At 39.7% G+C, this 26,811-nt stretch overlaps 1 protein-coding gene across 1 annotated transcript in view; it reads right to left on the bottom strand.

Annotated features, from left to right (window-relative positions):
- The window catches only part of LOC122796911 (ATP-binding cassette sub-family A member 13-like), a 3,979,956-nt gene that overhangs the window by 1,771,003 nt on the left and 2,182,142 nt on the right, over positions 1–26,811 (bottom strand). Inside the window, exon 27 of the mRNA XM_044065669.1 lies at positions 298–475. Coding sequence (XP_043921604.1) covers positions 298–475 — 178 coding nt within the window. The remainder of the gene's footprint in view (positions 1–297; positions 476–26,811) is intronic.

Genomic DNA, 26,811 nt, shown 5'->3' with positions numbered 1-26,811 from the left:
ATAAAACATTACCAGTAAATATTTCATGAAACACTGAAATATTTTTAAAAAGCCAGGAATGCAGCTAAATATGAGTAGCTACCAAATATAAAGGAAAATATATTTTTACATCCTACCTGTCCTGCTAGGAACTAACAATTCACTGCTTTGTTCTGACAGTGTAATAAGCCATTATTCCCATTTTAATGTTAATGTTCTACAGCTGCCAGCTATTTAACAGAAATGAAATTAACATTTTTTTGTGCCATGGTTGTTTTTTATTTCTGTACCTTAGTTGTTTTATATCTTTCTACTTACCATGTCATAGAAGAAGTTGGAAAACCAGTATAATCTATGACTAAGCCCAGCAGTATGCTGCAGTCTCTTTCCTCCAGACACTCTGTCCCTCACTATGGATGCACCCATCACAGCTGTGAGGATGGAATATCCCAGAGTCATGCATAATGCCACTCCACTCTGCCGAGCGCTTTCCAATCTAAAAGTCAGAAGATAACATGCCAAAAATTAAATATGAATATAATCATCCTTAGTCAAAGTTATCTAATGACTTATTCATTCAATAGCTGTCTTACAACAGACACAACCGAGCTGCAGTCTAAGTGATTCAGTTATACTGTTAGGAACACATACTATGACTTTCATTCACTGATATATGAGAAAAGGGTCTTAACATGAAAATGTCTCAAATAAGTCACTAAAAGGTTACAATCTCTTGTATTAGGCTTCATATTGGAACACTGGCATGCCACTGAGACAGAAAGAGTGACAGAGAGAAGAGTTGTGTGTTGTTAACACTCTGAAAAAAAGACTAAAAATTAAGCAGAGTGAATCTTGAATATTGCTTTTCTCCTTTAAACCTTTTCAGCAGATGGAAGCTTGTCTGTAACCCTATATCCCCCAAACTTATATACAACAAGTCCAGCACTGCCATATATTGGAGAAAATGGAAAATGCTAAGAAATGACCATCTTGGACTTAGTATACATAAGTCTGTTTTTTTCATTCATTCAGTTTCCATAGAGAGAGGACCAGTATTTCGAAAGGTCACCCCTGTGTTACCTTATGTAAGTTGCCTGAGTTTCTCCTAATAATGTCCACATTCATATTGTATAATGTTTTAAAATAAATACATTTTCTCCAAAATAGTAGTTAATTAAAACCATTATTTTTCTTAACAAATTGAATAAGTTTAACAAAATACATTAGTGCACATATATCTTAACAGAGGGCCCAGCTAAATAAGGAAATACAAAAATGTATTTGGTCCACTGGATATATGTTTTATTATTTCTTACTTACTATCTTATCTATGCCACAAGAAATTTATCATCATTATTTCTCTATCCATGTCACCACTGAATTTAAATGCTATATGCTCACCACAGTTATGATACTTGCTAAGAAATATAAAGGAACATCATACACTACACATAACACATGAAAACACCACAGCTTACTTAAATCACCCCAAATACAAATAGAGTGTTAAAAATAATAAACAATAAAGAAAGAAAAAAAATAACAAAACAAAGACCAGTTCCTGTATAAGAAACTGCGAATATGCAGAAGGCAAATATGATATACAACTAATACACTACAAACACATACTGAAACACATCCACAGTACTTATCAACTAAATATTAACCACACCAGCAAATATCTAAAAACAAATCTAACAATGAACACAACTGCAATGCTCACCACTGCCACCAATATGTGACGTCCACACTTTGGGCCAGTAATCAAGGAGCTTGAATCTTCACAACTGACTCTGGAGAGGGAAGTTCACTTTGAATACAAATGGATACACTCAGTATTTCCAGATGCAGACCACTCTGCACCAAGCACAATTTCCCTGAAGAGCACACAGGGCACACACTCAGCCCAGGGTCTGAGTGTATCTGTCTCCTTCCAGGTCCCCAGTAAGACACCCCACTGGCCCTGTGAAACCAGTGCTTCCTTGCACTAAGTAGCTGAGACACATGCTTGAGATTTAATTTACACACACAAGCACACACACACACACACACACACACACACACACACACACACACACACACACACACACACACACACACACACACACACACACACAATCACATGCACATGCACACACACATGCACACACACACACACACACACACACACACACACACACACACACACACACACACACACACACACACACACACACACATACACACACACACACACACACACACACACACACACACGCACACCTGGGAAAGGCTGGCACAGGTTTTCTAGCTATGCTCCCTTCTGCCCAGAGTATAAGGTAGTTTTACTGGCAACAGTCAGTTACTGTTAGGCTCTAAAAAGGGTACCCAATTAAACTGGGTGAAGTTACTATTAATACAGATTACAATGATGTAATGATGACCAAACAACTAGGCTTTCAGGAGTGGCCAGAGTTACAACCAAATAAATATGTGCAAATACTCTAAAAGCTTAAATATTCTCTAAAAAGGTCCAGCCCCAATGAAAATTTTAAATATATTTACTAATAAATATTTTATTTTATTTATTTTATTTTATTTTATTTTATTTTACATTTGTTAACCGGGCTAGTCTGGCTGGATACATGTCCATTTTCAGCAGAGGCCCGAAGGAGAAAAGCTCCACTATCAGACTAAGACATTACAGAGTTTGTAGTCACTAAATGAACTAACTATACAAATAAAACTAATATAATAAGGCAAAAACAAATGTATATACATTTTTCTTATACAAAACTAACTAGATGACAACCTAAAATCAGACGGGGCTGAGCAGAAAAGTTTCAGTATCATATAAAAAGTAATTAGATGACAACAAGTAAGTATTGGCTAAAAGGAATGAAAAAGGTTCATCTAAAGTGTCTAATAAGCAGGTTAGTGGAATAATAGAATAAAATATAGTTGGAGTATAGGAAAACGCAAAAAAGAAGTAAAGAGACTGTTGACAGAGATACAGTTTCTGTTAGGTACTAATATTATGGACTGAGTAAGGCTATAGCGCAGATAGTAGGAAGAGTAAAGTAAAGGGGGAAAACATAAACAAACAAAGATAATGTAAAATGCTGGAGGTAGTAGGATTAAAGGAGGATAGAATGAAGAAGCAAGAGGCAGAATATCAGCATGGTCAGAGGGGGAGTCTAACAGCTGTTAGAACTAAAGAGTGATGGTACAAGGAAAGGGACAGTGGAGACAGTTTAAGTAAGAACAGAAGAGCAAAAGTACACAGGATCAGACTAGGGACAGTGAAAAATTAACTGAGGTCAGTCAGGGTTGGAGCAGGGGCATAGCCAGTGAGTTAGTAGGTGAGTTTTTATCTGTTTTCTGAAAAGATGACATGAACTTAGGGAGGTCAGTTCTGGGGGAAGTTTATTCCAAATAGAACCAACAGTGTTTGCAAATAAGGAGTCACCTGATTTATTATGAGATTTCAAAGTAGTAACTAGTAGCCTGTTGGCTGATCTAAGTGTAGTGAGATTTTTGTAAGGTGTGATGAGTTTATTTAGTATGGGTGTGTTGGCGGTAATGTAGAATTTTAAAAGTAATGATTAGTTGCTGAAGGAGTATTAGGTTTGGAAGTTCAAGCCAGTTTAGTTTCTTTAAATTAAGACAGTGATGAGTAAGAAATGCAGAGCCAGTGGCAAATCTGGCTATACTATGGTAGGCGGTATTGAGTTTTTGAAGATTAGTTTTAGATATGTTGATAAAGGTAGGTGAGGCATACAATAATGTCGAAATGAGGTGAGTTTGGGCAAGAGCCACTCGGGAAGTAGTAGTGAGAAAGGGCTTAAGTCTGTATAGGGCACCAATCTTTTTATTGACTGACTTGATAGTTAGGTTGATGTGATAGGCAAAATTTAGCTGATTGTCTATGGTGACGCCTAGCAGCTTAGTGGAAAAGTCTGGTTCAATGACAGTGCCGTTACATGATACAATTGAAAACGTGATAGGGGTGGATTTAGTGGTTGGGGTGAAAAGTAGAAGTTTGGTTTTTTTGGGATTTAGGAGGAGACAGATATGTTGAAACCATTTAAATAATAAAAGAACATCAACATACTAAATATCTATTTACAGTAAAAACCAGAATTTCAGTTACGGGGAATATAAAAAATAACAGCAATGGAGGTTTTACACAGTTATAGAAAAACAGTACTTCTATTATCAATATATTTTACTGAATCATGTAAAGAGAATTACTGCTCCCTACTTAAGTTACTTACTGAATAGAGCAAGGCAGGATGATTTTGGTGAGTGGTCATTGTTGTCAGATCCAAGACAAAATACAGAATGCTCCTGAAACTTCAGTCTCCTCTAATATTAAAACATTATTTCTGTAGAGAATGACATCTCATACATCTGGTCATCTGACTCTGTTTCCCTTGCTATCATTCATCACTAGAAGCTAACAGGGTTTAGCACCTATGTGCTTCAATGCACATAGATAGAGCTTTGCTCAGATGTGGTACAGTTGCTGGAAGTCATAAAACCATAAAACCATTTCACTCTTCCTACAAGAGCTGCAACCTATTCCCTAGCACAGTCTCTGACTCCATTCAAAACTGTGGGATAACATCTTTGTGGCTTAACCAATAAAGTAATTACATTTCAACAATATTTTGCAAAGTCAGGTGGATTAAGAATAACCTCTACACTTCCAGTATATGCTGTTACAATATATGCATTTAAACAGTTACAATAATGCATGTACATTTCTTTTCCTTCTAGCAGGGCACACTGTTGATACATTATAACACAAGCAACCCTCACACATACATTTTCAGCACCAGCAAATGTACAAATCAGCTTGATATACTAATGACATGTAATTACTTGCAAAATTCCAGCTAGCTATGCTAGCATATGTTACAAATCCACTGCCTGATTTCTTCTGGCATAGCTGGCAGTGCCTCCTATCATCACACCGTTTTTAAGTACCCCTTGAGAAACATTGTTTGAGAGGAATAAACCTATCTGGGAATGTGTTATCCCATACTCTGTCTTGAGATTCCATCTGCTATCACATTGCTGACCCCACTACAGTGTTGCACTCTCATATCATATGCCTGCAACCCTAGGCTCCACCATAGTAACTTGGCATTTTGCTGACTGGCTCACTATAGCCATTGATCCCCCTCTGACACCTCCTGTCTTTTATTGCAAATACTTAGCACCAGGGCTTCCCTATCATGGTAAAGTTTCATCATGATAGCATGGTACAAATTGTGCCCCTGCCTCCTGCCTAGCAGTTTTACCATGTAGTTAGTATCACTGACCTTCCTTACCACTTTGATGGGTCCCTAACAAGCTGCCTGCAGCTTATTCTATCTGACAGGAAGGAGAACCATCACATGCTGTCCTACAGCATACTCTGGTTTGAGCATTCCTGTCATACCAGGCCTTTTTCTGTTGTTGGGCTCCTGCCAGGTTCTCTTGGGCCAAGCCCATGAGCTGCCTGAGCCTTGTCCTGAGGTTTAGGACATATGCCACAACAGAGTCCTTGTGGGATTCACACTCACCTTCCCACTCATTACAAATCAAATCTAAAGGTTTTCATACCCTATGCCCATACAGCAACTCAAAGGGTGAAAAACCTGGGGATTCCTGGGGTACCCCTCTGCAAGCAGACAGCAGATGGGCCAATTATTTATCCCACTCTCTATTAAACTGGTCTGTAAATGCCTGTGGCATGGTTGTTAGTGTAGAGTTTAGCCTCTCCACAAGACCATTAGTCTGGGGATGATAGGGGTGGTCTTTAGGTGCTTTACCGCATAGTGCTTCAACAGACCAGCCAGGAGGTTTGACATAAAACTGGCACCTCTGTCAGTATTTTTCTCTGAAAATCTTCCCTGCTGAAAATCTCTAACAAAGCATTTGCCACATTTTCTGCCTCAATGGAGGACACAGCCACTGCCTCAGGGTATCTAGCAGCATAATCTACTACAGCCAGGATATACTTCTTCCCTGTGGAGCTTGGGGTACTGAGAGACCCCACAATATCCATAGCTACCCTCTGAAATTGCTCCTCAATTACTGGCAAAGGCATCAAAGGAGCTTTGACCTTGTGCCCTGCATTGCCTACTTTTTGGCACTGATCACAGGTCCTGCAGTACCATGTTATATCTCTTCCAATCCCAGACCAATAAAAATTCTGCATAATATGTCTCTTGGTACACTTTATGCCCATATGACTTGCAAAAGGAATGCCATTGGCTATGGGTAGAAGTGCCAGATGGCAGGCTCTAGGCAGTAATAACTGCTGTATTACCTTACCCTCTAGCCCTCCCTTAGGGGTCCACTCTCTATACAGTAACCCTTTGTTCCAGCATACAGACTCTCCTTTTCTTGAGAAACAGGTTCCTCCCTGGATACCTCCCTCAAGCCTCTTAGTGTAAAGTCTGAGAGGGGAGTTTGTCTCAACTCTACCTTTGTGACTCTTCCCAGCTCCCCTACCACAGGAAGTCTGGTATCTGCTGAGAATGGTTCCTCACTGTCAGTCTGGGTGATATCACTCACCTCTACCCTTACAGTCACTCTGTCCAAGGGAACATCAGTACATACCCACAACTGTGGTTTAATTTCAGGCTCACTGTTACAGGGTAGCTCTTTCCCTGAAATAGCTACACCACCACCCCTGGCTTCAAGTGTGGTGTCTGTCTGGGTCTCCCCCAGGCTAACAGACCCACATGCTTTTCTTCAAACCTGACTGCATGTAACTGCATGCACACAAAATACTTCATTATCAAAATCATTCCCTATCAGGACTTTTGCAGGGATATCCTCAAACACACCTACTTGCTTGCTTCTTTTTCCACCCTCCCAGTCAAGAAGAACCCTGCCAAAGGCATCTGAAATAGGGTCCCTCCTAAAGCACTGACTGGAGTGGACTGCCTATGCAAGTACTGTTCCTCTTTAACCACTGCAGACTTCACAATGGTTATGTCAGAGAGGCTGTGTCTCTCTTAACAGTGGTCTGTTTTCCATCCACTAAGATAGGATATAACCTCTTGTGATAGTTTGATAGCCCTGTTGCGCCAAACAACTTATCACTGGCATACTGTTGTTGCCAATTGCTGGCTCCCCCACCTTGCCTCTGTGGGCAACTATATGCTACATGGCCTCTCTGGTTACATTTAAAACATTTAAAACTTGATGCTTGCCATGTACTTAAACTTCCCTTGTTACTGGCAGACTCTGTTGGGGTGGTTTAGGCTGCCCACCATGGGTTCCCTTACATCCATGTGCAGCACTGGGTATCTCCTTCCTGTGCAGTGATGCCCTGCTTGCTAAGTAGAGATCCCCTTTCTTCCCCAGAACATCTGTAGAGTTACATTCTCTGTCTGCAAACCACATTTTCCTGGTCTCAGTCATAGTGCTAATGGCTTGTCACTCACCAAAAGTTCTGCCAGCCCTTCAAATGTGGTGACATGCCACCTACTCACCCACCTATGAAAGTAAGTGCTTAACTCGGCAATATAATCAAACACACTTTCATCTGCCTTGTATCTATGCTTACAAAACTTTTTTCTGTAAGCTTCAGGTGTTAACATTTTAGTAAATATCATTTGACTTTTTCATCGTTTAAACAATCAATATCAGACAATTTAGAAAAGGAAGTTACAGCTTTACCATGGAGTAAGGGGATCAGGAACCGTACCCAGAGCCCTTGGTCATCAATATAGTGTTTACATACCCTTTCAAATATATGAATAAAGCTATCAAAATTATCACCTTCTGAAAATTGTGGAAGAAATTTACTGACCTTTATTGCTTCTGGGGTTCAGCTATACCCTTCCCCATTACCTCGCAGACCCTGCTGAAGAGTCAGCATCTCCCTCTCATGTTGATGCTGCTTCTCAGTTTCTTCAGCCTCCAAATGCTACTGTCTCTCTGAGGATTTTATTCCATCTCTTTTGCCAGCCTCACTCTCTGTTGATTCTAATTCCATATGTTTGGTCTCCAGTTCAAGTTTCTTTAACTCCAAACAGATTTTTAAGTTCTCTGAGGAAAAGTTGACTTGCCCTGTTTTTGTGGCTGCAAATTCCCATCACTAGACTGGTTATCCTCCTGGTTGTTGGTCTGAGCTGCCACTAAGGATGCATTTATTTTCTCTTTAGTCAGGTTGGCAACAACAATCCTTTGGCTTCGCACACCTTGGCCAACTGGTTCTTTTTAAGCTTGCCATAATCCTCTGATGACATTTTTACCTGTTCTCCCTGACTAAACTAAACTAATAATAAAAATAAATAAAAAAGCTGTTGTGATATGAAACTCAGAATGTTGACTCTGTAGCTGCTGATAGAATGCACACCTTTAGTGGTAACTGCTTATAGGCTACAGAAGTTCAATATCCACACCATTGCACACCAATATGTGATGTCCTTACTCTGGGCCAGTAATCAAGGAGCCTGAATCCTTACCACTGACACTGGAGACCAGCGTTCACTTGGAATACAAATGGATACTCTCAGTATTTCTAGATGCAGACCGCTCTGCATCAAGCACAATTTCCCTCAACAGCACAAAGGGCACACACTCAGCCCAGGGTCTGGAGGTCTCTATCTGTCTCCCTCCAGGTCTCCAATAAGGTTCCCCACTAGTACTGTGAAACCAGTGCTTCATGTCCCTGCCCCAAGTAGCTGACACACCCACTCTTTGAGATTTAATTTTCACACACACACACACACACACACACACACACACACACACACACACACACACACACACACACACACACACACACACACACATGCCCGATTAGGTATATACCAAAGGGGGGATTGTACTCAATGATAGGTCTGATGAATGCTGACTACAGTGGAACAATGACTTCCTTGGCTTAGATGCCATACCTTTGTTTATAAGTTGTGCAACATAGAATTATTTCCTAACCACTGTAGGCACATGATGGTCAAAGTGTAAATTACTATCTATGTATGTCCCTAGATTCCTGACTACTGGGTTAACTCTAAGGGGTGTGTTACCAATATGATAGTTACCAGGGATGGATGAATTCCCAAAGGATACTATTATGCATTTCTTGGCATTTAATTTTAGTCTACGACTCTGACACCAGTTGTTTGTTTATGTTAGCCCCTCCTGGAGAACATTTGTGTCAGTATTAGATTAAATGATAACTCCTAATTTGCAATCATCTGCAAATCAAGTCAGCCAGAGACCACTGACATTGGCCTTGAATTCTCAGAAGTAAATGCCAAAAAGGAGCAGTCCAAGGACTGATCCCCGAGGGATTTCACTTATGAATGGCCTGTTTGTAGAGGTGGACTCCCCATTTCTAACTTCTTGGGTCCTGTCTGTGAGCCATTTTCTATCCACCAGGTGACATATGGGTTTGTGCCTAACCTCTTGAGTTTGCTAACAATGCCAGAGTGAGGTATTGTGTAAAATGCCTTGGCCAGGTCAAGGTAGGCAGTGTGAATGATTTTGCCCTCATCCATTGCTTTGGTGACCTTCTCAAAAAGTCCAACAGGTTGACTAGAAATGATGTATCCTTGACAAAACCAAATTGGGTTGGGTCCAGTGTCTGGAAGTTTACTATATCTATAATGATCATCTCTATGATAATTTTTTCCATGGCTTTATATAAGACCAGTGAGACTAATGGGTCTGTAGTTTCCAGGGTATGTAGATGGCCCACTTTTGTGCAAAGGGATGACTGTAGCCTTTCTCCATTCATGAGGCATGAAACCTGTTTGGCAGCTACAGTTAAATAGTAATTGCAAAGGCCCTGATAGATTATGTTTCATGCTATTTAGAAGGCATCCTGGGATATTCTCTGGGCCCATTGATGCAGTGTTCCTGGTCATGCCAATAGCATGTTCATTTCTGTACCGATAAAGTGGGATAGATAGTATTGAATAATCACTCCCTGCTTTGTTTTGTGTTCCCTCCGTGTTTTGTTTTCTAGGTGACACATACTACTTACCTGAGCTGTGGATAATAACACCAGCACATTATCCCCTGGAAGTTGCTGCTCAGTGCTTCATTACTGCCCTATCCTAGATATAGAGTGAGGATTTAGCCTGATCAAAGTCTTTTTGTGATTCCTGGATGAGTTTGGGGGGGGGGGGGGCTTTAGTCAAACCCTGTCACTGCAAGCAGGATGTTTACTGCCTGCAACATTCTGCAGAAAATGCATCAATATGGTGCATCACAAACAAAACCAGTCACCAACTTTGGCAGAGCAGATCCCACTATTTTCTCCCACCATGATGATTGTGACAGCGGCCAGCTGATGTCAGTTGCATGGAACCCCTCTGGCAGGCTCATGCATGGTACACAGTTGCACAGATGAAGAGGGAATATCTAGCCCTTAGATATGGGCTATGATATTCACTAGACAACAATGAGATATTACACATATAATACGTGATGGATGCAGTGTGATTTGTGGGCTGTGCTCAGTGGTTCATGTTTATCTTACACTGTAGAGCAGACATTTTTCAGTTACTGAATTTGATAAATTTACCTATTAACAGAAAAAGTAATTTGCCTTGCAAAAATTAAATCTGTCTGTGAGTTTTTTGTCCATCATATGCTTACTGTTTTTCAGATACAAGGAAAATCACAGCACTGGACCTCTTTGCAAAATTACTTTTGAGTGAGTACTGTCTGTGTTACTGATGCTCAAAATTTCACTTAGAACTGGAAGGTGTTTACACAATGTCCACTAAGGGCAGTATAGGCAGTAATCCCATACATTGTGAGCATGTGACAGCATTTGAGCTTGATACTGAGTTGCTCTGATGATCGGATCTACCGGATATAGCCTCTGTCATTCTCATGCATTGGTGAATTTCCTCATGTACAACCTGCAATGCTCTAACCTTCTTTACCTGACCATCAGTGGCAGCAGCTTCAGCCCAAAGTATGACTCAGCAAATATTCTACTGGGCAGGCAAGACCTTGCATGTCCTTGGAGCTAATAGTAAAATATGTCTTCACCTGAAACCTCTGTCTGCAAATGTGACAGTGGGCACTGCTACCTCTGAAAGAGTAGTCTCGTCATTGTGGGGTTCAAACTATGCACAAGAAACAGGTTTTGAGCTTTGTGGTGTGGAGCCAGGTGGTGTTTAACTTCCCATGTTACAATGTAACTTCTTCAATATGTTGAATATGTAAGCCTATGTCATTATGTTCAGACATATCTATATGTTGTGGTGTAAGGGGGCTTTCCAGTACAGTTTTCAACGGTTTGCATGAGTATGAGAGTTATGGCATCATTGTCCACACCTATTCTGCTGTCATCATCAACCTGTGAAGCTGAAACAAAGGCTCTGGTTGTCTCTAACTTTGACCCTGTGAAGAAATATTTGCAGATGTGGTTAATATAACCCTTGATAGAGTGAATTTTCCTTAAAGGTATGATGCCCGCACTTACAATGCAGTATCTGTAGTGTTTGTCCTACCCCTCACAATGATGGCATGCCTGATGAAGAATCATATAAGAGTTATATGTACACAGGTATCATACTAAGTACACCTAAGCAGGATTTATTAAAACCAGTCACACATTAACCTTCTGAGTGTTTGACCATGGCTGCTGTAGGGGACCTGAAATTACTGGTGTCAACGCCACTTTGTGTGATTTCTGCAGGATCCTCATTTGCATCAAAGCCAGCACTACTTATATATAGAGAGAAGATACTCCTCATCTAGTGTTAAAGGTGAGCATGGAAGGGTCACCACCATTGCTGCTACAGGTAATTGCATTCTGCCTGGCCTAGTTCCTGGCATGTCCCACCATGCCATTAGCTCTTTTTCTACATTGTGACAGGGTACAGTTCTTTCCCCTAGCCCCTACAGCATTTCTGCTTGATTCCATGCCTTAATTCTCTCTGCCTGTTTTGGCTCCCCTTTAACAAACAAATGTTTTCCACAAGATTGAAAACCATCCGTTAGGATGTTATTCTCCTTAAGACTGAAGTTGTCTCTCCTGTGTCTTGATCCCTTTTGGTGCAACATTTTGTAACTGGTGAATACATGTTAGGCAACAATTACACCTTCCTCACATGCATATAATATCAAGCAATTAATTTGGAGTTTTGTGTTTGTCTTTGAATTCCAGAAGATGTTTGGACTGCACATGAAGGTACAAGTGAGGGGTAGGTGTGTGCATGTGTGTGTTGTTTAAGAGGTGTGTGTGTGTGTGTGTGTGTGTGTGTGTGTGTGTGTGTGTGTGTGTGTGTGTGTGTGTGTGTCTGTGTGTGTAAGAAATAAGCAGGGGTGTGCGGATGTAAGAAGTAGGTAGGTAGGGGTGTGTATGCATGTATGTAAGAAGTTGGTAGGTAAAGCATACCTCTCAACCTCTTAGAACAATACATCTGGATAAAGCCATAAATAATGGGGGAACACAGGCCCAAATATTGGGACAATTTTTAAATATTGGTCATACAAACTTTGAAAGTAGATAGAATAACAGGTTTTGCATTAGCATGACTTTTGTGAAGGATGTGAAGTCAGAAACGTAACTGTCTGTCATTATTTTCTGACTTCATCCCTCAATGATTTACCAATAATTTGCCAGAAAACCACAATTTTATGAGAAACAGACCAAAAATATGAGGGAAAAATCTGTACATTCTGTGAAAAATCTGTACAGTTGAGAAGTATGAAAAAGTAGGTGCGTGTGTGTGTGTGTGTGTGTGTGTGTGTGTGTGTGTGTGTGTGTGTAAAAGGAAAGAAGGGGTATTTATGTGTGTTTGTAAGAATTATTTATTTATATTGCACAATGACTCCTAACACATTTACCATGAATTTATTAACCCCGGGACTCAGTAAAGTTCCGTGTAGGACTAGCTTATTCCTGCACATAAACATCCGTTTAAGAGCAGCATGGCAGCACGCCATGCATAGTAATGAAGGCACGCTGCCTCTGCTCCTAAATGGACATGGCGTGTGGATGAGTGCAGGGTGTGTGTCTGAGAGCAGAGCAATAATAATGAGGGAGAATGTTCATAGGAGGCTGCATACTTCCCAACTGTACAAATCATCACAGAATGCCCACATGTCACAGCCATACAGCACCCCAATTGTCCTGGCAAATCACTGGGATGATCTCAGGATTGAAGTCGGTAAATAATGCATACATTTCAGTGTCTGATTTCAAATCCATGATAAAACGTATATTAAAACAAATCCTGTTACCCTGGCAACTGTCCCAAGTTTATAAGAGCAATAATGAAAATATGTCCGTAGTTGTACCACAATTTGTCATGCTTTGTCCAGATAGTGTGCCTGAAAAGGTAGAGAGATATGGGGGGTTGCTAGGATGTCTGCCAAATATGCAGATGCACACAGGAATCCACAGCAATAAGTGAAACCTGTCCCTCCCAAGAGAAAATGGCAGTACAAATTTTTTTTTCCAAACAGATTAAATTTAATCATAGGTGCGTGGGTTTGCACATTGCTTAGCTATGCATACTGTAGCTTAAATGGCACAAGAAGATAAATAGCAAGATACATGCAATTGGATCAGTACTGCAATTGTGTAGTGGTCAGAGCATTCACTTTGCAAGCAGTCATTCCCAGTTTAATTTTCACTGTAGTAAATTCCATTTTCCATGTGAACTTACTTTATGAACATTTTTTTTGCCATATAATCTACTAAATAACATATATTTGTGAACTGGAGTTCTGCATTAAATGCAGGTGTGAGGTGTCATTGTAATAATGTGGTAAAATCCACAGATAAACACAAGTGCCCCATACAGCATATGTACACATGAATCAGGGATAGGAATTGAAGGTATAATGTATAATGAATGATAAATCCATAGAGTGTCCAAATCCACCACTTTCCCAAGAACCATGTTACATTTCTGTCTAAATCAGTGTAGGGGTAAGTGGGAGTAAGCACTTTTAAGCAGTAGTAAGTGGGTTTAAACCCATATATGTCAGGGTAAGAAATGCGCACACAGGTTAAGCAATATTGAAGCTAACTCCCGGTAATCATATTTATCTGGAAGTTAGCATTGCTTACTGTCACACAAACCCACACAAACTCACTTACAACTGCTTAAAAGTGCCTTAATCACTCTGTATCCAGCAGCCACTGTTCTGCCCAGCAACAAAATAAACAGCCCTTGAACCCGGGACCCTGTACACTATAGTCACAGTAGTTAACCAGTAAGCCATCACAGCAGTACAGAAGATAGAGGTATCCCCAAACAGATCCTCACTATAGCAAAATCAAAATTTACATGTGAAAGGAATCTATATACAGTTTTATGTTGTATAACATACTATATAATATAAATATGTGAATTGGAGTACTGCATTAAGTCCAGATGTGAGGTGTCATTGTAATAAAGTGTTGAAATCCCCCAATAAACACAAGGATCCCATACAGTGTACGTACACATGAATCATGGATACCAAACTAATATATAACATGTAATGAATGATAAATCAATGCCAAACAACAAAACGTGTACAAAATTAAAATTAAGCAACGCTAAGCATTGCACACCCCTGCTTACTAGGTGTAAGCAATGTGCAGGCCAGCTAAATCAGTTTTCCTATTTGTATACCCCTTTAAGCAATGCCAACCTTAGGTAAGCAGGTTTGCCCATAGCTTAACATTTACAAAACCGTCCAATCATGGCAAAGTGCGGAACATAGCGCCTATTTAAACCCCACAGGCAGGAACACATCTCATAATTCATTGCAGCTTCCTCCTGTAGGCACTACGGCCAGTGTGGGTGAAGGATCGCACTTCCGGGTGCAGTGCTGGGGCATCCAGGAGTTTAAAGTCATGGCAGGACTCCTTGTTAAAGACCATGACCAGAGATTGCTGCAAGGCCAGTACCAGGGTTCCCAATATAAAGTGGAAGCCTGGGACCGTCTTGCCCATGACCTCACCAGTGCCACTGGCATCCCTCGAACTGGTGAGCAGGTCAGACATCACTATGCTGACCTGAAATGGAGAAAGAGGGAGCTCTTGGATCAGTGGATCCAAGAGGCTGGGCAGACAGGTGATGTCCGAGCCATGTGTAAGTATCATTCTACTACCTGTTTAATAATTGCCAGCTCATGTATATTATGGATAGGTATGGCTAAATATTCCTCTTATGTCTTTGACAGCGGCAGATGAGTGGGCTGTGAATCGGGAAGCCCATGCCTGTAGGATGCTGTGGCTGTGTCGCGAGGCAGGTTAATAATAATCTTGCATGTACTGTCTTAAGAAATAAATCTAAAAGTAGTAGAAAGTTAATTGCCAGTATAAAACCTGTATTGTGTATGGCATGTACTGAATAAACCAGACAATATGGCAGGAAGAGTCTCATATAGGTTGTATGTAAATAAAAGGTTAACAGCATACCTCCCAACCATCCCAAATTACTCGGTTTTTACTGCGTTTTGGGGTCACAAAATGGGGTGCCACGATTCTTGAGTGGCACCCCTTCATTTCCGATTTTGCAAGTGTTTGTTTTTTCTTACTTCTTTTGTTCTGTGTTTTGCTGAGGTCATCGGTCATGAGCAATGATGTCAGCACTGTCAGCATGTCGGAATTGAGCTTAGCCTCTCACATAAGTCATGCACACATTTCCAGTGTTTTGAATGCATGAGAGCAGGAACTCAACGAGTAATGACTGGATCTCCTTCCTGCTTTTGAATGCACGTGAGCGGGAACACAGCTTTCTAAATGGATCTGGCTGCCTGCTTTTGAATGCATGTGAGGGCTTTCTAAAGGGATTATTTATGGCTGTGAGCAGGGGATTAGTTAAGGTAAGGTGTGTGTGTGTGTGTGTGTGTGTGTGTGTGTGTGTGTGTGTGTGTGTGTGTGTGTGTGTGTGTGTGTGTGTGTGTGCGTGTGCCTGTGTGTGCATGTGTTACTGAAGTAAATTACACTTTTGAGATCCTGCAGCACAATTGCAAATTAATTATTTTGTTAAGTTCTGAATAATTTCTGTTCATAAGTCTTAAATTCAACATGTGCTTCTTCAGATATACTGTCGGTAAATCTTAAGATCAGTATATGCCATTCTTTTGTAGTGTTTCACAAAGGTTAAATGCTTAGCATAGGTTTTAGTTATGGATGGGAAAGGATTAACTACTATTTTTTTAGTTTATAAAGTCTGTAGATAATGGAGAATATTTTCATTTACTGTCACTGTTTTTTCTAAAAAAATTTTAGTTGAATTCAATCTGATTAAATTTGTGAATTAGATGGCATGACACTGCAGAGTTTAGAGTTGCTGCATTATAGGAGTTGATTCAGAAACTGCAGTTCTTCACCGTGCCAATATAGCTGTTTACTGAATCCTCTGGTTTCCTCCCACACCCCAAAATGGCAGTCCTTAGAACTGCCCATTGGTAATGAGTCATGCGTGTGTGTGAAATGCCTCAGTTAAATATACCTGGTGGCTAGAGTTACACAGGCTCAAACACAGTACCTTAAGTAAAGTAACCTTAATTCCCTACCTACCAAGCCGTCCAGATTTTTGCCTCATAGCGTTGTTTTTTTCTATTCCTCATAAAATCTGTAGTTTTCTTTTGTTTTGCTCTGTTCCTCATAAAATCTGTGTTTTTCTGAATTTTTCTGGCAAATCACTGAAGATTGAATTCAGACTTCATATTCTTCAGAAAATAAATAGTAACATAAAACCTTTTATTCTAGGAATTTTCTAAGTTTATAAGATCATTATTTGAAATGAGTCCTTATTTTGGGGGCTGTATTTCTCCATTATTGCCTTTGTCTAGGTTTTTTGTGCTAAGATGTTGAGAGTTATGGTGAAGTGAGAACTGAATTCTGCATTCCCCATTATTGGCTTTGCCAGTTTTTTGTGCTAAGAGGTTGAGAGCTATGGTGAGAAGTGAGAACTGAACTCACTAAATGATAGCAATTTAAGTTTCAGTCTTCCTTCTTATCTTTCAAGAAACTGCTAATTTGGCATAGTGATATGTTGCTCTGACTATAGTGCATAGGGTCCTGGTTTCAAGACTTGGCAATAGAATGCATGGTGGTAACCTCACATTTTAGTCTAGCAAGTTGCAACTTTCCAAAATTATACAAGCAATGTTTAAAATGTGTCCCTGGATTTTGGTCTTTTGTTCCATCTCAAAAACAAAACTAAAAATAAGTGTGAGAAGCTGTGCAAGATGCCCATGACTTACACTACTGTCATTCTATCTCTCTCTCTCTCTCTCTCTCTCTATATATATATATATATATATATATATATATATATATATATATATATATATATATATATAGTGTATGTGTGGAAGTAGACTTTTATGATGGAAATGTTCTGAATTGGGCAGCCACAGGCAGTTTTGTAATTATTGGTTCATGTATTTTGTTTCATTGCCTACTGGAAAAAATGTTCAAATAATAAATTTAAAATGCACTCTAAATTTAATAAGTCTGCTGTAATATACAAGGAATATAATTTAATAAAGTCAGGAAGGTATATCAAAGAACACATGTATGTTTCTTGTTTTGTGTGCAAGGAGCCTATGATTTGAAAATGGGCCAAAGGTGATCTTTATCCACCACTGGCCAGATGCATTTCCTTTGGATGTGGTTTGGGTTTCAATGCTGTTTCAATGAATGTGAGTTTCAAGGGCAGATAAGTTTTAATGCCAAATGAAGTCTATTTTCATTGTCAGACAGTGGTGGTATTGCTTTGTTTACCAAATGAGATGTCTATTAGTGTTTGTGCAATGTGCTAAAATGTAAAAATAAAATCCAAATAATCATTGTAGAAGTAAAGCAGTATGCAAACATTAGTGTTTTTGGTAAATGGGGTGAAATAGCCAGGTAATGGAACATTGGAATGGCTGCAGGGGGACTCTGGTGCCATATTTTGGTTGTCTGTTCTTAGGTTTGTGTTTGAAAGGTGGTATCCCACAATTCCGTCGAAGTGTGTGGGGTTATATAATTATGTATGCACATTTTATGTTAATCAACCTACAGATTTGTATCTATTTTTCATAGGCTTTCTCCAAATGTTTGATATTTCCAGGTTGAGAGGTATGGTTAACAGCCTGGCAATAAAGATCTAACTCCTGGACTGCTTGTGTTTACTCTGGTATCATATGGTAATGTAGTGTTGCAATCTCATAATATTACTGTTGTATTACGCACTGTTACCCACACTGTGCTACATAAATAAAATGTGTAGGAATGTCTGTACACAACTGTTGTAATCACAAAGTCATATTGTACAACTGAGAGAGACTTAGACAGAAAACAGTGAAGACAGGCAACCTAATCCAAATAACACACTCTGCTGAGACATGAAGTGTTGTATTTTTAGCACACACAGCCATTGGTTCAAATCCTGGGAGAGGTAGTAAGCTGTATGCAGAATCATACCCCACAACTGTAGTCCCCTGCCTGTTACCCTGTCCCTCTGGCAAATCAGTAGGATGATCCAAGAAGTTTAGGCAGCAAATAATGACATACAGCTGCTTGTCAGACATCATAACTGTCAGAAATATATCTATAAGAACAAACCTGTCATTCTAGCAACTCACCAAAGTGTTATGAGAGTAATAAGCAAAGTATGTCCCAACTCCACCCCCATGTTGTGAAGCTATGGCCAGAGTGTGTGCAGTAACAGAGTGAGACGTATGTGCATAATAATAATGTAGAATCTGGTAATATGTGTGGCAACATTCAGATAGTGTTAACAAACATTCCCCCCACAGGTCTGTCAGATATGAAAACTGTGGCTAGAAATGAAAGATTGAAATCCTGGATGGGTACTGTTTAGTCTGGTACTGTATGGCAGTGTTAGTGTTGCAGTATCGGCAGTGTTAGTGTTGCAGTATCTCTGACTAATAGGGTATTACTCATCATTGTCATCCACATAGTGCTACATAACAAAACTGTCTAGGAAACCCTGTATAAGGGTGTTGTACTTACAAGGTCAGATTGTAAAACCATGGGAGACTTATAGACAGAATTCAGAGAAAAGATATCCAGCAATATCTATATAGCACACTCAACTGTGATGTACAGTGTTTTATGTTTAGCAGACACAGCCATGGTTCGAATCCTGGGAGTGGTAGTAAGCTGTATGCAGGATCATACCCCTCAACTGTACAGATCTGTCCAGAATTTCCAGATTATTGGCCCATATCTGCTGCCAATTACCCTATCCCCCTGGCATAGCATGATAATCTCTGACATTTAGGCAGCATTTAATGTCATATAACTGTCAGGCCTGTAAATATTTGGAAAATGTATATGAAAAAAAACTGTCATTGTAGCAACTCACCAAAGGTTTATGAGGGCAATAGTCAAAATATGTCCCAGTTTCACTGGCATGTTGTCAAGACATGCCCAGAGTGTGTGAAATAAGAGACAGAGGGGTATGTGCATAACATCAACCTGGAATCTGGGAATATGCATAGAAACAATCAGATAGTGTTAACAAACAATACCTCCACAGGTATACCAGGTAGTAGGTGTATATTGCAGGTAAAACACAGTTCATGTATATAGTTGTGTATATCCATACCACTGTCTCCCTCCAGGTCTCCAATAAGGTTCCCCACTAGTACTGTGAAACCAGTGCTTCATGTCCCTGCCCCAAGTAGCTGACACACTCACTCTTTGAGATTTAATTTTCGCACACATACACACACACTCTCACACACTCACACACACACACACACACACACACACACACACACACACACACACACACACACACACACACACACACCTACCTGGGAAAGGCTGGCACAGGTTTACTATCTATGCTCCGTTCTGCCCAGACTATAAGGTAGTTTCACTGGCACCAGTCAGTTACTATAAGGTTCTTAACAGGGTAACCAATTATACTGAGTGAAGTTAATATTAATACAAATGGTAATTTTGACCAAACAGCTAGGCATTCAGGAGCGGCCAGAGTTATCACAAAATAAATGTGTGCAAAATAGCATAAATATTCTCTAAAAAGGTCCAGCCACAATGAAACGTTTAAATATTTTTATTAATAAATAATAAAAGAACATGAAAATACTAAATATCTATTTACAGTAAACACCAGAGTTTCAGTCAAAGGGAATATAAAAAATTAACACCAATGGAAATGTTTCACACAGTTATAGAAAAACAGTACTTCTACTCTCACTATATTTTCCTGACTAATCTAAAGAGAATTACTGCTCCCTAGTTATGTTACTTACTGAAGAGAGCAAGGCAAGATAATTTGGGTGAGTGATCCTTATTGTCAGATCCAAGACATCTGACATCCATTATACAAGGAATATAATTTAATAAAGTCAGGAAGGTATATCAAAGAACACATGTATGTTTCTTGTTTTGTGTGCAAGGAGCCTATGATTTCAAAATGCGCCAAAGGTGATCTTTATCCACCACTGGCCAGATGCATTTCCTTTGGATGTGGTTTGGGTTTCAATGCTGTTTCAATGAATGTGAGTTTCAAGAGCAGATAAGTTTTAATGCCAAGTGAAGTCTATTTTCATTGTCAGACAGTGGTGGTATTGCTTTGTTTACCAAATGAGATGTCTATTAGTGTTTGTGCAATGTGCTAAAATGTAAAAATAAAATCCAAATAATCATTGTAGAAGTAAAGCAGTATGCAAACATTAGTGTTTTTGGTAAATGGGGTGAAATAGCCAGGTAATGGGACATTGGAATGGCTGCAGGGGGACTTTGGTGCCATATTTTGGTTGTCTGTTCTTAGGTTTGTGTTTGAAAGGTGATATCCCACAATTCCATCGAAGTGGGTGGGGTTATATAATTATGTATGCAAATTTTATGTTAATCAGCGTACAGATTTGTATCTATTTTTCATAGGCCTTGTCCAAATTTTTGATATTTCCAGGTTGAGAGGTATGGTTAACAGCCTGGCAATAAAGATCTAACTCCTGGACTGCTTGTGTTTACTCTGGTATCATATGGTAATGTAGTGTTGCAATCTCATAATATTACTGTTGTATTACGCACTGTTACCCACACTGTGCTACATAAATAAAATGTGTAGGAATGTCTGTACACGACTATTGTAATCACAAAGTCATATTGTACAACTGAGAGAGACTTAGACAGAAAACAGTGAAAAGACTGGCAACCTAATCCAAATAACACACTCAGCTGAGGCGTGAAGTGTTGTATTTTTGGCACACACAACCATGGTTCGAATCCTGGGAGAGGTAGTAAGCTGTATGCAGAATCATACCCCACAACTGTAGTCCCCTGCCTGTTACCCTGTCCCCCTGGCAAATCAGTAGGATGATCCCAGAAGTTTAGGCAGCAAATAATGACATACAGCTAATTGTCAGACATCATAACTGTCAGAAATATATCTATAAGAACAAACCTGTCACTCTAGCAACTCACCAAAGTGCTATGGGAGTAATAAGCAAAGTATGTCCCAACTCCACCCCCATGTTGTGAAGCTATGGCCAGAGTGTGTGCAGTAACAGAGTGAGACGTATGTGCATAATAATAATGTAGAATCTGGTAATATGTGTGGCAACATTCAGATAGTGTTAACAAACATTCCCCCCACAGGTCTGTCAGATATGAAAACTGTGCCTAGAAATAAAAGATTGAAATCCTGGATGGGTACTGTTTAGTCTGGTATTGTATGGCAGTGTTAGTGTTGCAGTATCGGCAGTGTTAGTGTTGCAGTATCTCTGACTAATAGGGTATTACTCATCACTGTCATCCACATAGTGCTACATAATAAAACTGTCCAGGAAACCCTGTATAATAGTGTTGTAATTAGAATGTCAGATTGTAAAACCATGGGAGACTTATAGACAGAATTCAGAGAAAAGATACCCAGCAATATCTATATAGCACACTCAACTGTGATGTACAGTGTTTTATGTTTAGCAGACACAGCCATGGTTCGAATCCTGGGAGTGGTAGTAAGCTGTATGCAGAATCATACCCCTCAACTGTACAGATCTGTCCAGAATTTCCAGATTATTGGCCCATATCTGCTGCCATTTACCCTATCCCCCTGGCATAGCGTGATAATCTCTGACATTTAGGCAGCATCCAATGTCATATAAATGTCAGGCCTGTAAATATTTGGAAAATGTATATAAAAAAAACTGTCATTGTAGCAACTCACCAAAGGTTTATGAGGGCAATAGTCAAAATATGTCCCAGTTTCACCTGCATGTTGTCAAGACATGCCCAGAGTGTGTGCAATAAGAGACAGAGGGTATGTGCATAACATCAACCTGGAATCTGGGAATATGCGTAGAAACAATCAGATAGTGTTAACAAACAATACCTCCACAGGTATACCAGGTAATATGTGTATACTGCAGGTAAAACACAGTTCATGTATATAGTTGTGTATATCCATACCACTGTCCAAACTAAGGCCATAGGGTAGTGTAATAGTACCGGTAAGGTAGAGATCACAGCACTGACTAAGAAAGTAATGAGAACTACAAGGATATACAAGTTGTTAATTGACATCTTTCTCCCCCACCATATCTGCAACAATACTCTAAATACACAACTCAATTGGTATGTGTACAATTAAATCTACTGGTGGGACATTTGTTCTATTGTTTGATAAATATTGAATTTGTTTTTATGCATCTGCCATGTTGAAATAATCCCACATTGGTTACATGCTGTCACCAATGTACCTGCATGCTGTTGTAATGGCCACTGTGTTCCATATATGCATGTGTTCTGTTTGGTATGCAACTGTTCCATATCTAGTGTTTTGGGTTAATGGGAATATCTATGCATGCTGTTATACCTAATCCTGGAATGTGTTGACTATTACTAACCCACATATGTTTTAAAATTGAAACACCATAGCACGTTCGGAAAGGCCGGTCCTAGCGGACCCACCTCTCCCACCTATGGGGCCCACTCTGGGTCCTCCTCATATTCTGATCCTGCAATATCTTTGGGTGAAACCACCTCATGGGATGGGGCTCGTCCCCCCGGGAGTGCGTGAGGAGAGGATACTGTTACCAGTCGCCAGGTCCAGGGTCTGGTGCATAGCGAGCGCCGCAGAGAGTTTGGAGATCTGCTATACCAGCTTGAGGGCCACATAGTACATATAGAGGTTTAGCCTGCCCCTCCTACCAAGCCCCCAGCACAGCCACCTTTGGGGGAGTGAAGGTGCAGTGATGACTGCCCATGGGTGCGGACCTCAGTCCCACTATTTCCACTAGGGGGCTCATGGACTTCTGACTTCCACACAGCCCACCCCATCCAAGGTGTTTACCCCCCACATGTGTCATATACCACCCCTGTATGCTGTCTTGTCTGTCTTGTCTGTTATCCTACCCAACCTACCTCAACAAATATACCTACTATCCCTCCCCAACATTCCACTCGCACCTTAAAAAAAAAAAAAATCTGTTCCCCCCTAAAAAAAATCTGTCCCCATACATAGCTGTCCATTTCGCACATGAGTCCATTGGACAAATGTAGTCTGGTCTAACGGGCTTCACAACATATTATTGTTGTCCTCACCCCTCTCTCAGGAGTATGAGTGTCCAAATCTACTTCCAAATCAGTGTATATGCACAGCTGTCACTGTAGGGAACTTCCCTACACCCGTCCTGCACATCCCTAACTATTTTCCATACTGTCGTTCCCCCTTTGTTCCCCTTTTTCACCACTTTCCTATGAACCCTTTTTCTTTTCTTATAAAGAAGTTAGCATGGGGGTAAGCGGGAGTAAGCACTTTTAAGCAGCAATAAGCGGGTTTAAGCCTGTTTGCACGGGGGTAAGCAATGACTACATAGGATAAGCAATCTAGAGGCTAACTGACTGTAAACATATTTAACCTGAAGTTAGCATTGATTACCATTGCGCACACCCACGCACACCCGCTTGCAACTGCTTAAAAGTGCCTTAATCACTCTGTATCCAAAAGCCCTTGTTCTGCCAGCAACAAAATAAACAGCCTTTGCAAGTTGTAAACCCAGGACCCTGTACACCATAGCCAAAGGGATTTACCACGAAGCCATGTCAGATATACTTATTCCTGATGTTTTCACAAACATACCATCCATCACAGTCATTCAACAGTACAGAAAATGTATTTATACATGTAGATGTATGTGTGTATGCATATATATATATATATATATATCTATATATATATATATATATATATACATACATATATAAATATATACGTGTATATATATATATATATATATATATATATATATATATATATATATATATATATATATATATATATATATATATACATAAATAAATATATACGTATACATACACACATATATATATATATATATATATATATATATATATATATATATATATATATATATATGCATATGTATACATTTATAGATATATATGTCTACCATATATATGTCTAGATATATATATATATATATATATATATATATGTAAATACAGATATATATCTATAGATATAAAAGAGAATACAACAAATGCATACATGACCAAAGACATTGCTAATGGGGGTGAGGGGGCCCAAGCTAAGTACCTCTTGTAATTATTGATATCACCCCCTCCCCCACAGCCAAACAGATCTGTCTTGCAACACAATACCAACACTTGCAAGTCCCATACCCAGGACCCTACACAACATAGCCACAAGAAGTTAACAGTAATCCATCCCACCTGTGTGATGTCAGGCTGGTATCAATAACATATGCAGTACAATCTGGCTACCATAGGGAATGTACAATGCAGACGCAATAAACATTCCAAAGATACATATACACGCACACACACATATATGCAGATACACACACACACACACACACACACACACACACACACATATATATATATATATATATATATATATATATATATATATATATATATATATTTATTTAAATATATATATCTAGAGAGAGAGAGAGAGAGAGAGAGACGTATATACACATACACATACACACACATAGATATGTATAGGAAGATACATATTTAGAGAGTGCACAGCATACTGAACAGCCAATATTCCTACAGTTGCCACCTTTTAAAATGGACAGTGTATGATTCACTCATACAAAAGACAATTATTGCATGAAACATATACCCACAAAAAAGTTAAAGGATATGACACAACACACAGGTTTGCATACATAAGAAATATTTATTTGTGTACTATTACAGTTGTGTATGCCATGTCACATAGCTGTTAGGTGTTTGAAATATGTATCAACTAAGTAATGCAACTCTCAAGCAGATCATTTTATACAGTAATCCAAAAGCATAACATATGTTGCTGTCCAGGCCAAGACCTTCAAGTAGTACAACAGTAAAAAAAGACTGGGCCAGAGGATAACAATCAATCAACGGTAAGTAATGCGGATGTATAGTTCAGCAGCCTCCAATTACACTCTGTACTCAACCCCTAGGGGGAAAAGAATTAAGTTGCCACAATGAGGATGTATCTGTTGCATAACAATGCTTAACTGAAACATCACTATCACACTGACAAACAGAACAGTCTGTATGACAGTACGCACTAGGCCACCAATGTTCCCAAGGTGAAATGTATGTAAATGTACACCCATATATCCTAAGGCATCTTACTACTGATATCCCCCATATGTTGTAACAGCCTAGGTTATATATGGTGCATAACCCTCCCCATAGACTGACTTACAGGGGCATATAACAGTGTTACATACACTGACCTCTGGACTGCAGAAGGGCACACATGTTTTGTCCAGCTGTAGCCCACATATATATGGACCCTACACCACAATATGTGTGGGGACTACAACATCACTGGAATGATGGCAGGAATGGCACCACAACATAATCACAGACCACTACATTACAGCCTCTTACTGGATGTCATATGGATAAATCCTGGTATATAGATGGAGGACTGAGGCCGGAACACATGGTCATATTTGAAATAGCGTTGTTATACACTGAGAAAGATGCTGGTGTTACAGGATAGTTTGCAACATACCCTTAGTCAGGAATACAAAGTCAGAAAAACAAATGGATGTAGCCATGTACTGACAGCACTCAACAGACACAATGCCAGTGATATATCTGACACAAGACCTGTGTGGTGGACAGACAAAACATAACAGGCAATCCTCTGGCCATCATATGAATAGGCCCAGAGTTGAGAGCTATGCAGACAGACTGCATTCCATGCTAAATTAGTATGTGCACATAAACCACCATGTAATGCTGGTGGTATACAATCCATATAACACCACTACTCACACTGTCTGTAGGTCTGGAACCTTATACAAATATGTAGCTGGCCTGAGTCGGCAAGCCCTGTTGCAAGAGCTGTTGCTGTCTGCTGTCTGTATCACTGATGCCCACACACAGGAAGGATGTCCTCCATAGAGGAAAGGTAAGGGACCACGTCCACATGATGTAAGAATTTATAGTAGTGTATTGCCATGACAGTGGTAATTGAAAGTGCTACACAGCAGGCTGCATGCAGGTAGCAAGTGGTGGACACTGATTGGTGCAGAGGCCATCACCTGATCATGTGCATCACCTACAAAATCCATGCTGCAATCTACTCAAAGCAGCTCAATTCATTTAGTGGAGAGAGAATGAGATAGAGAGAGCGAGAGTAAGAAAGAAAAAAAAACAAATACAACAAACAAAACAAAAACAAAACACACATCCATCCAGCCATCCACACAGCAAACTGTATCCAGAAGAGACATCATTCCCACAACAGGTTTGTGAAGCATATATGCATGTAATTGAATGTAGTACTTGGTCCATAATAATGGGATAGATGATATGGAATGATTTATATGTGCCATCAGTTGTAATGATGTCCAGCTGTATAACTGCTATAGACA

This window comes from Protopterus annectens, chromosome 3.part0, assembly GCF_019279795.1.
Source record: "Protopterus annectens isolate FY-2018-M chromosome 3.part0, PAN1.0, whole genome shotgun sequence".
Taxonomy (NCBI): Eukaryota; Metazoa; Chordata; order Ceratodontiformes; family Protopteridae; genus Protopterus; species Protopterus annectens.
This window is presented reverse-complemented; position numbering and strand designations above follow the sequence as displayed.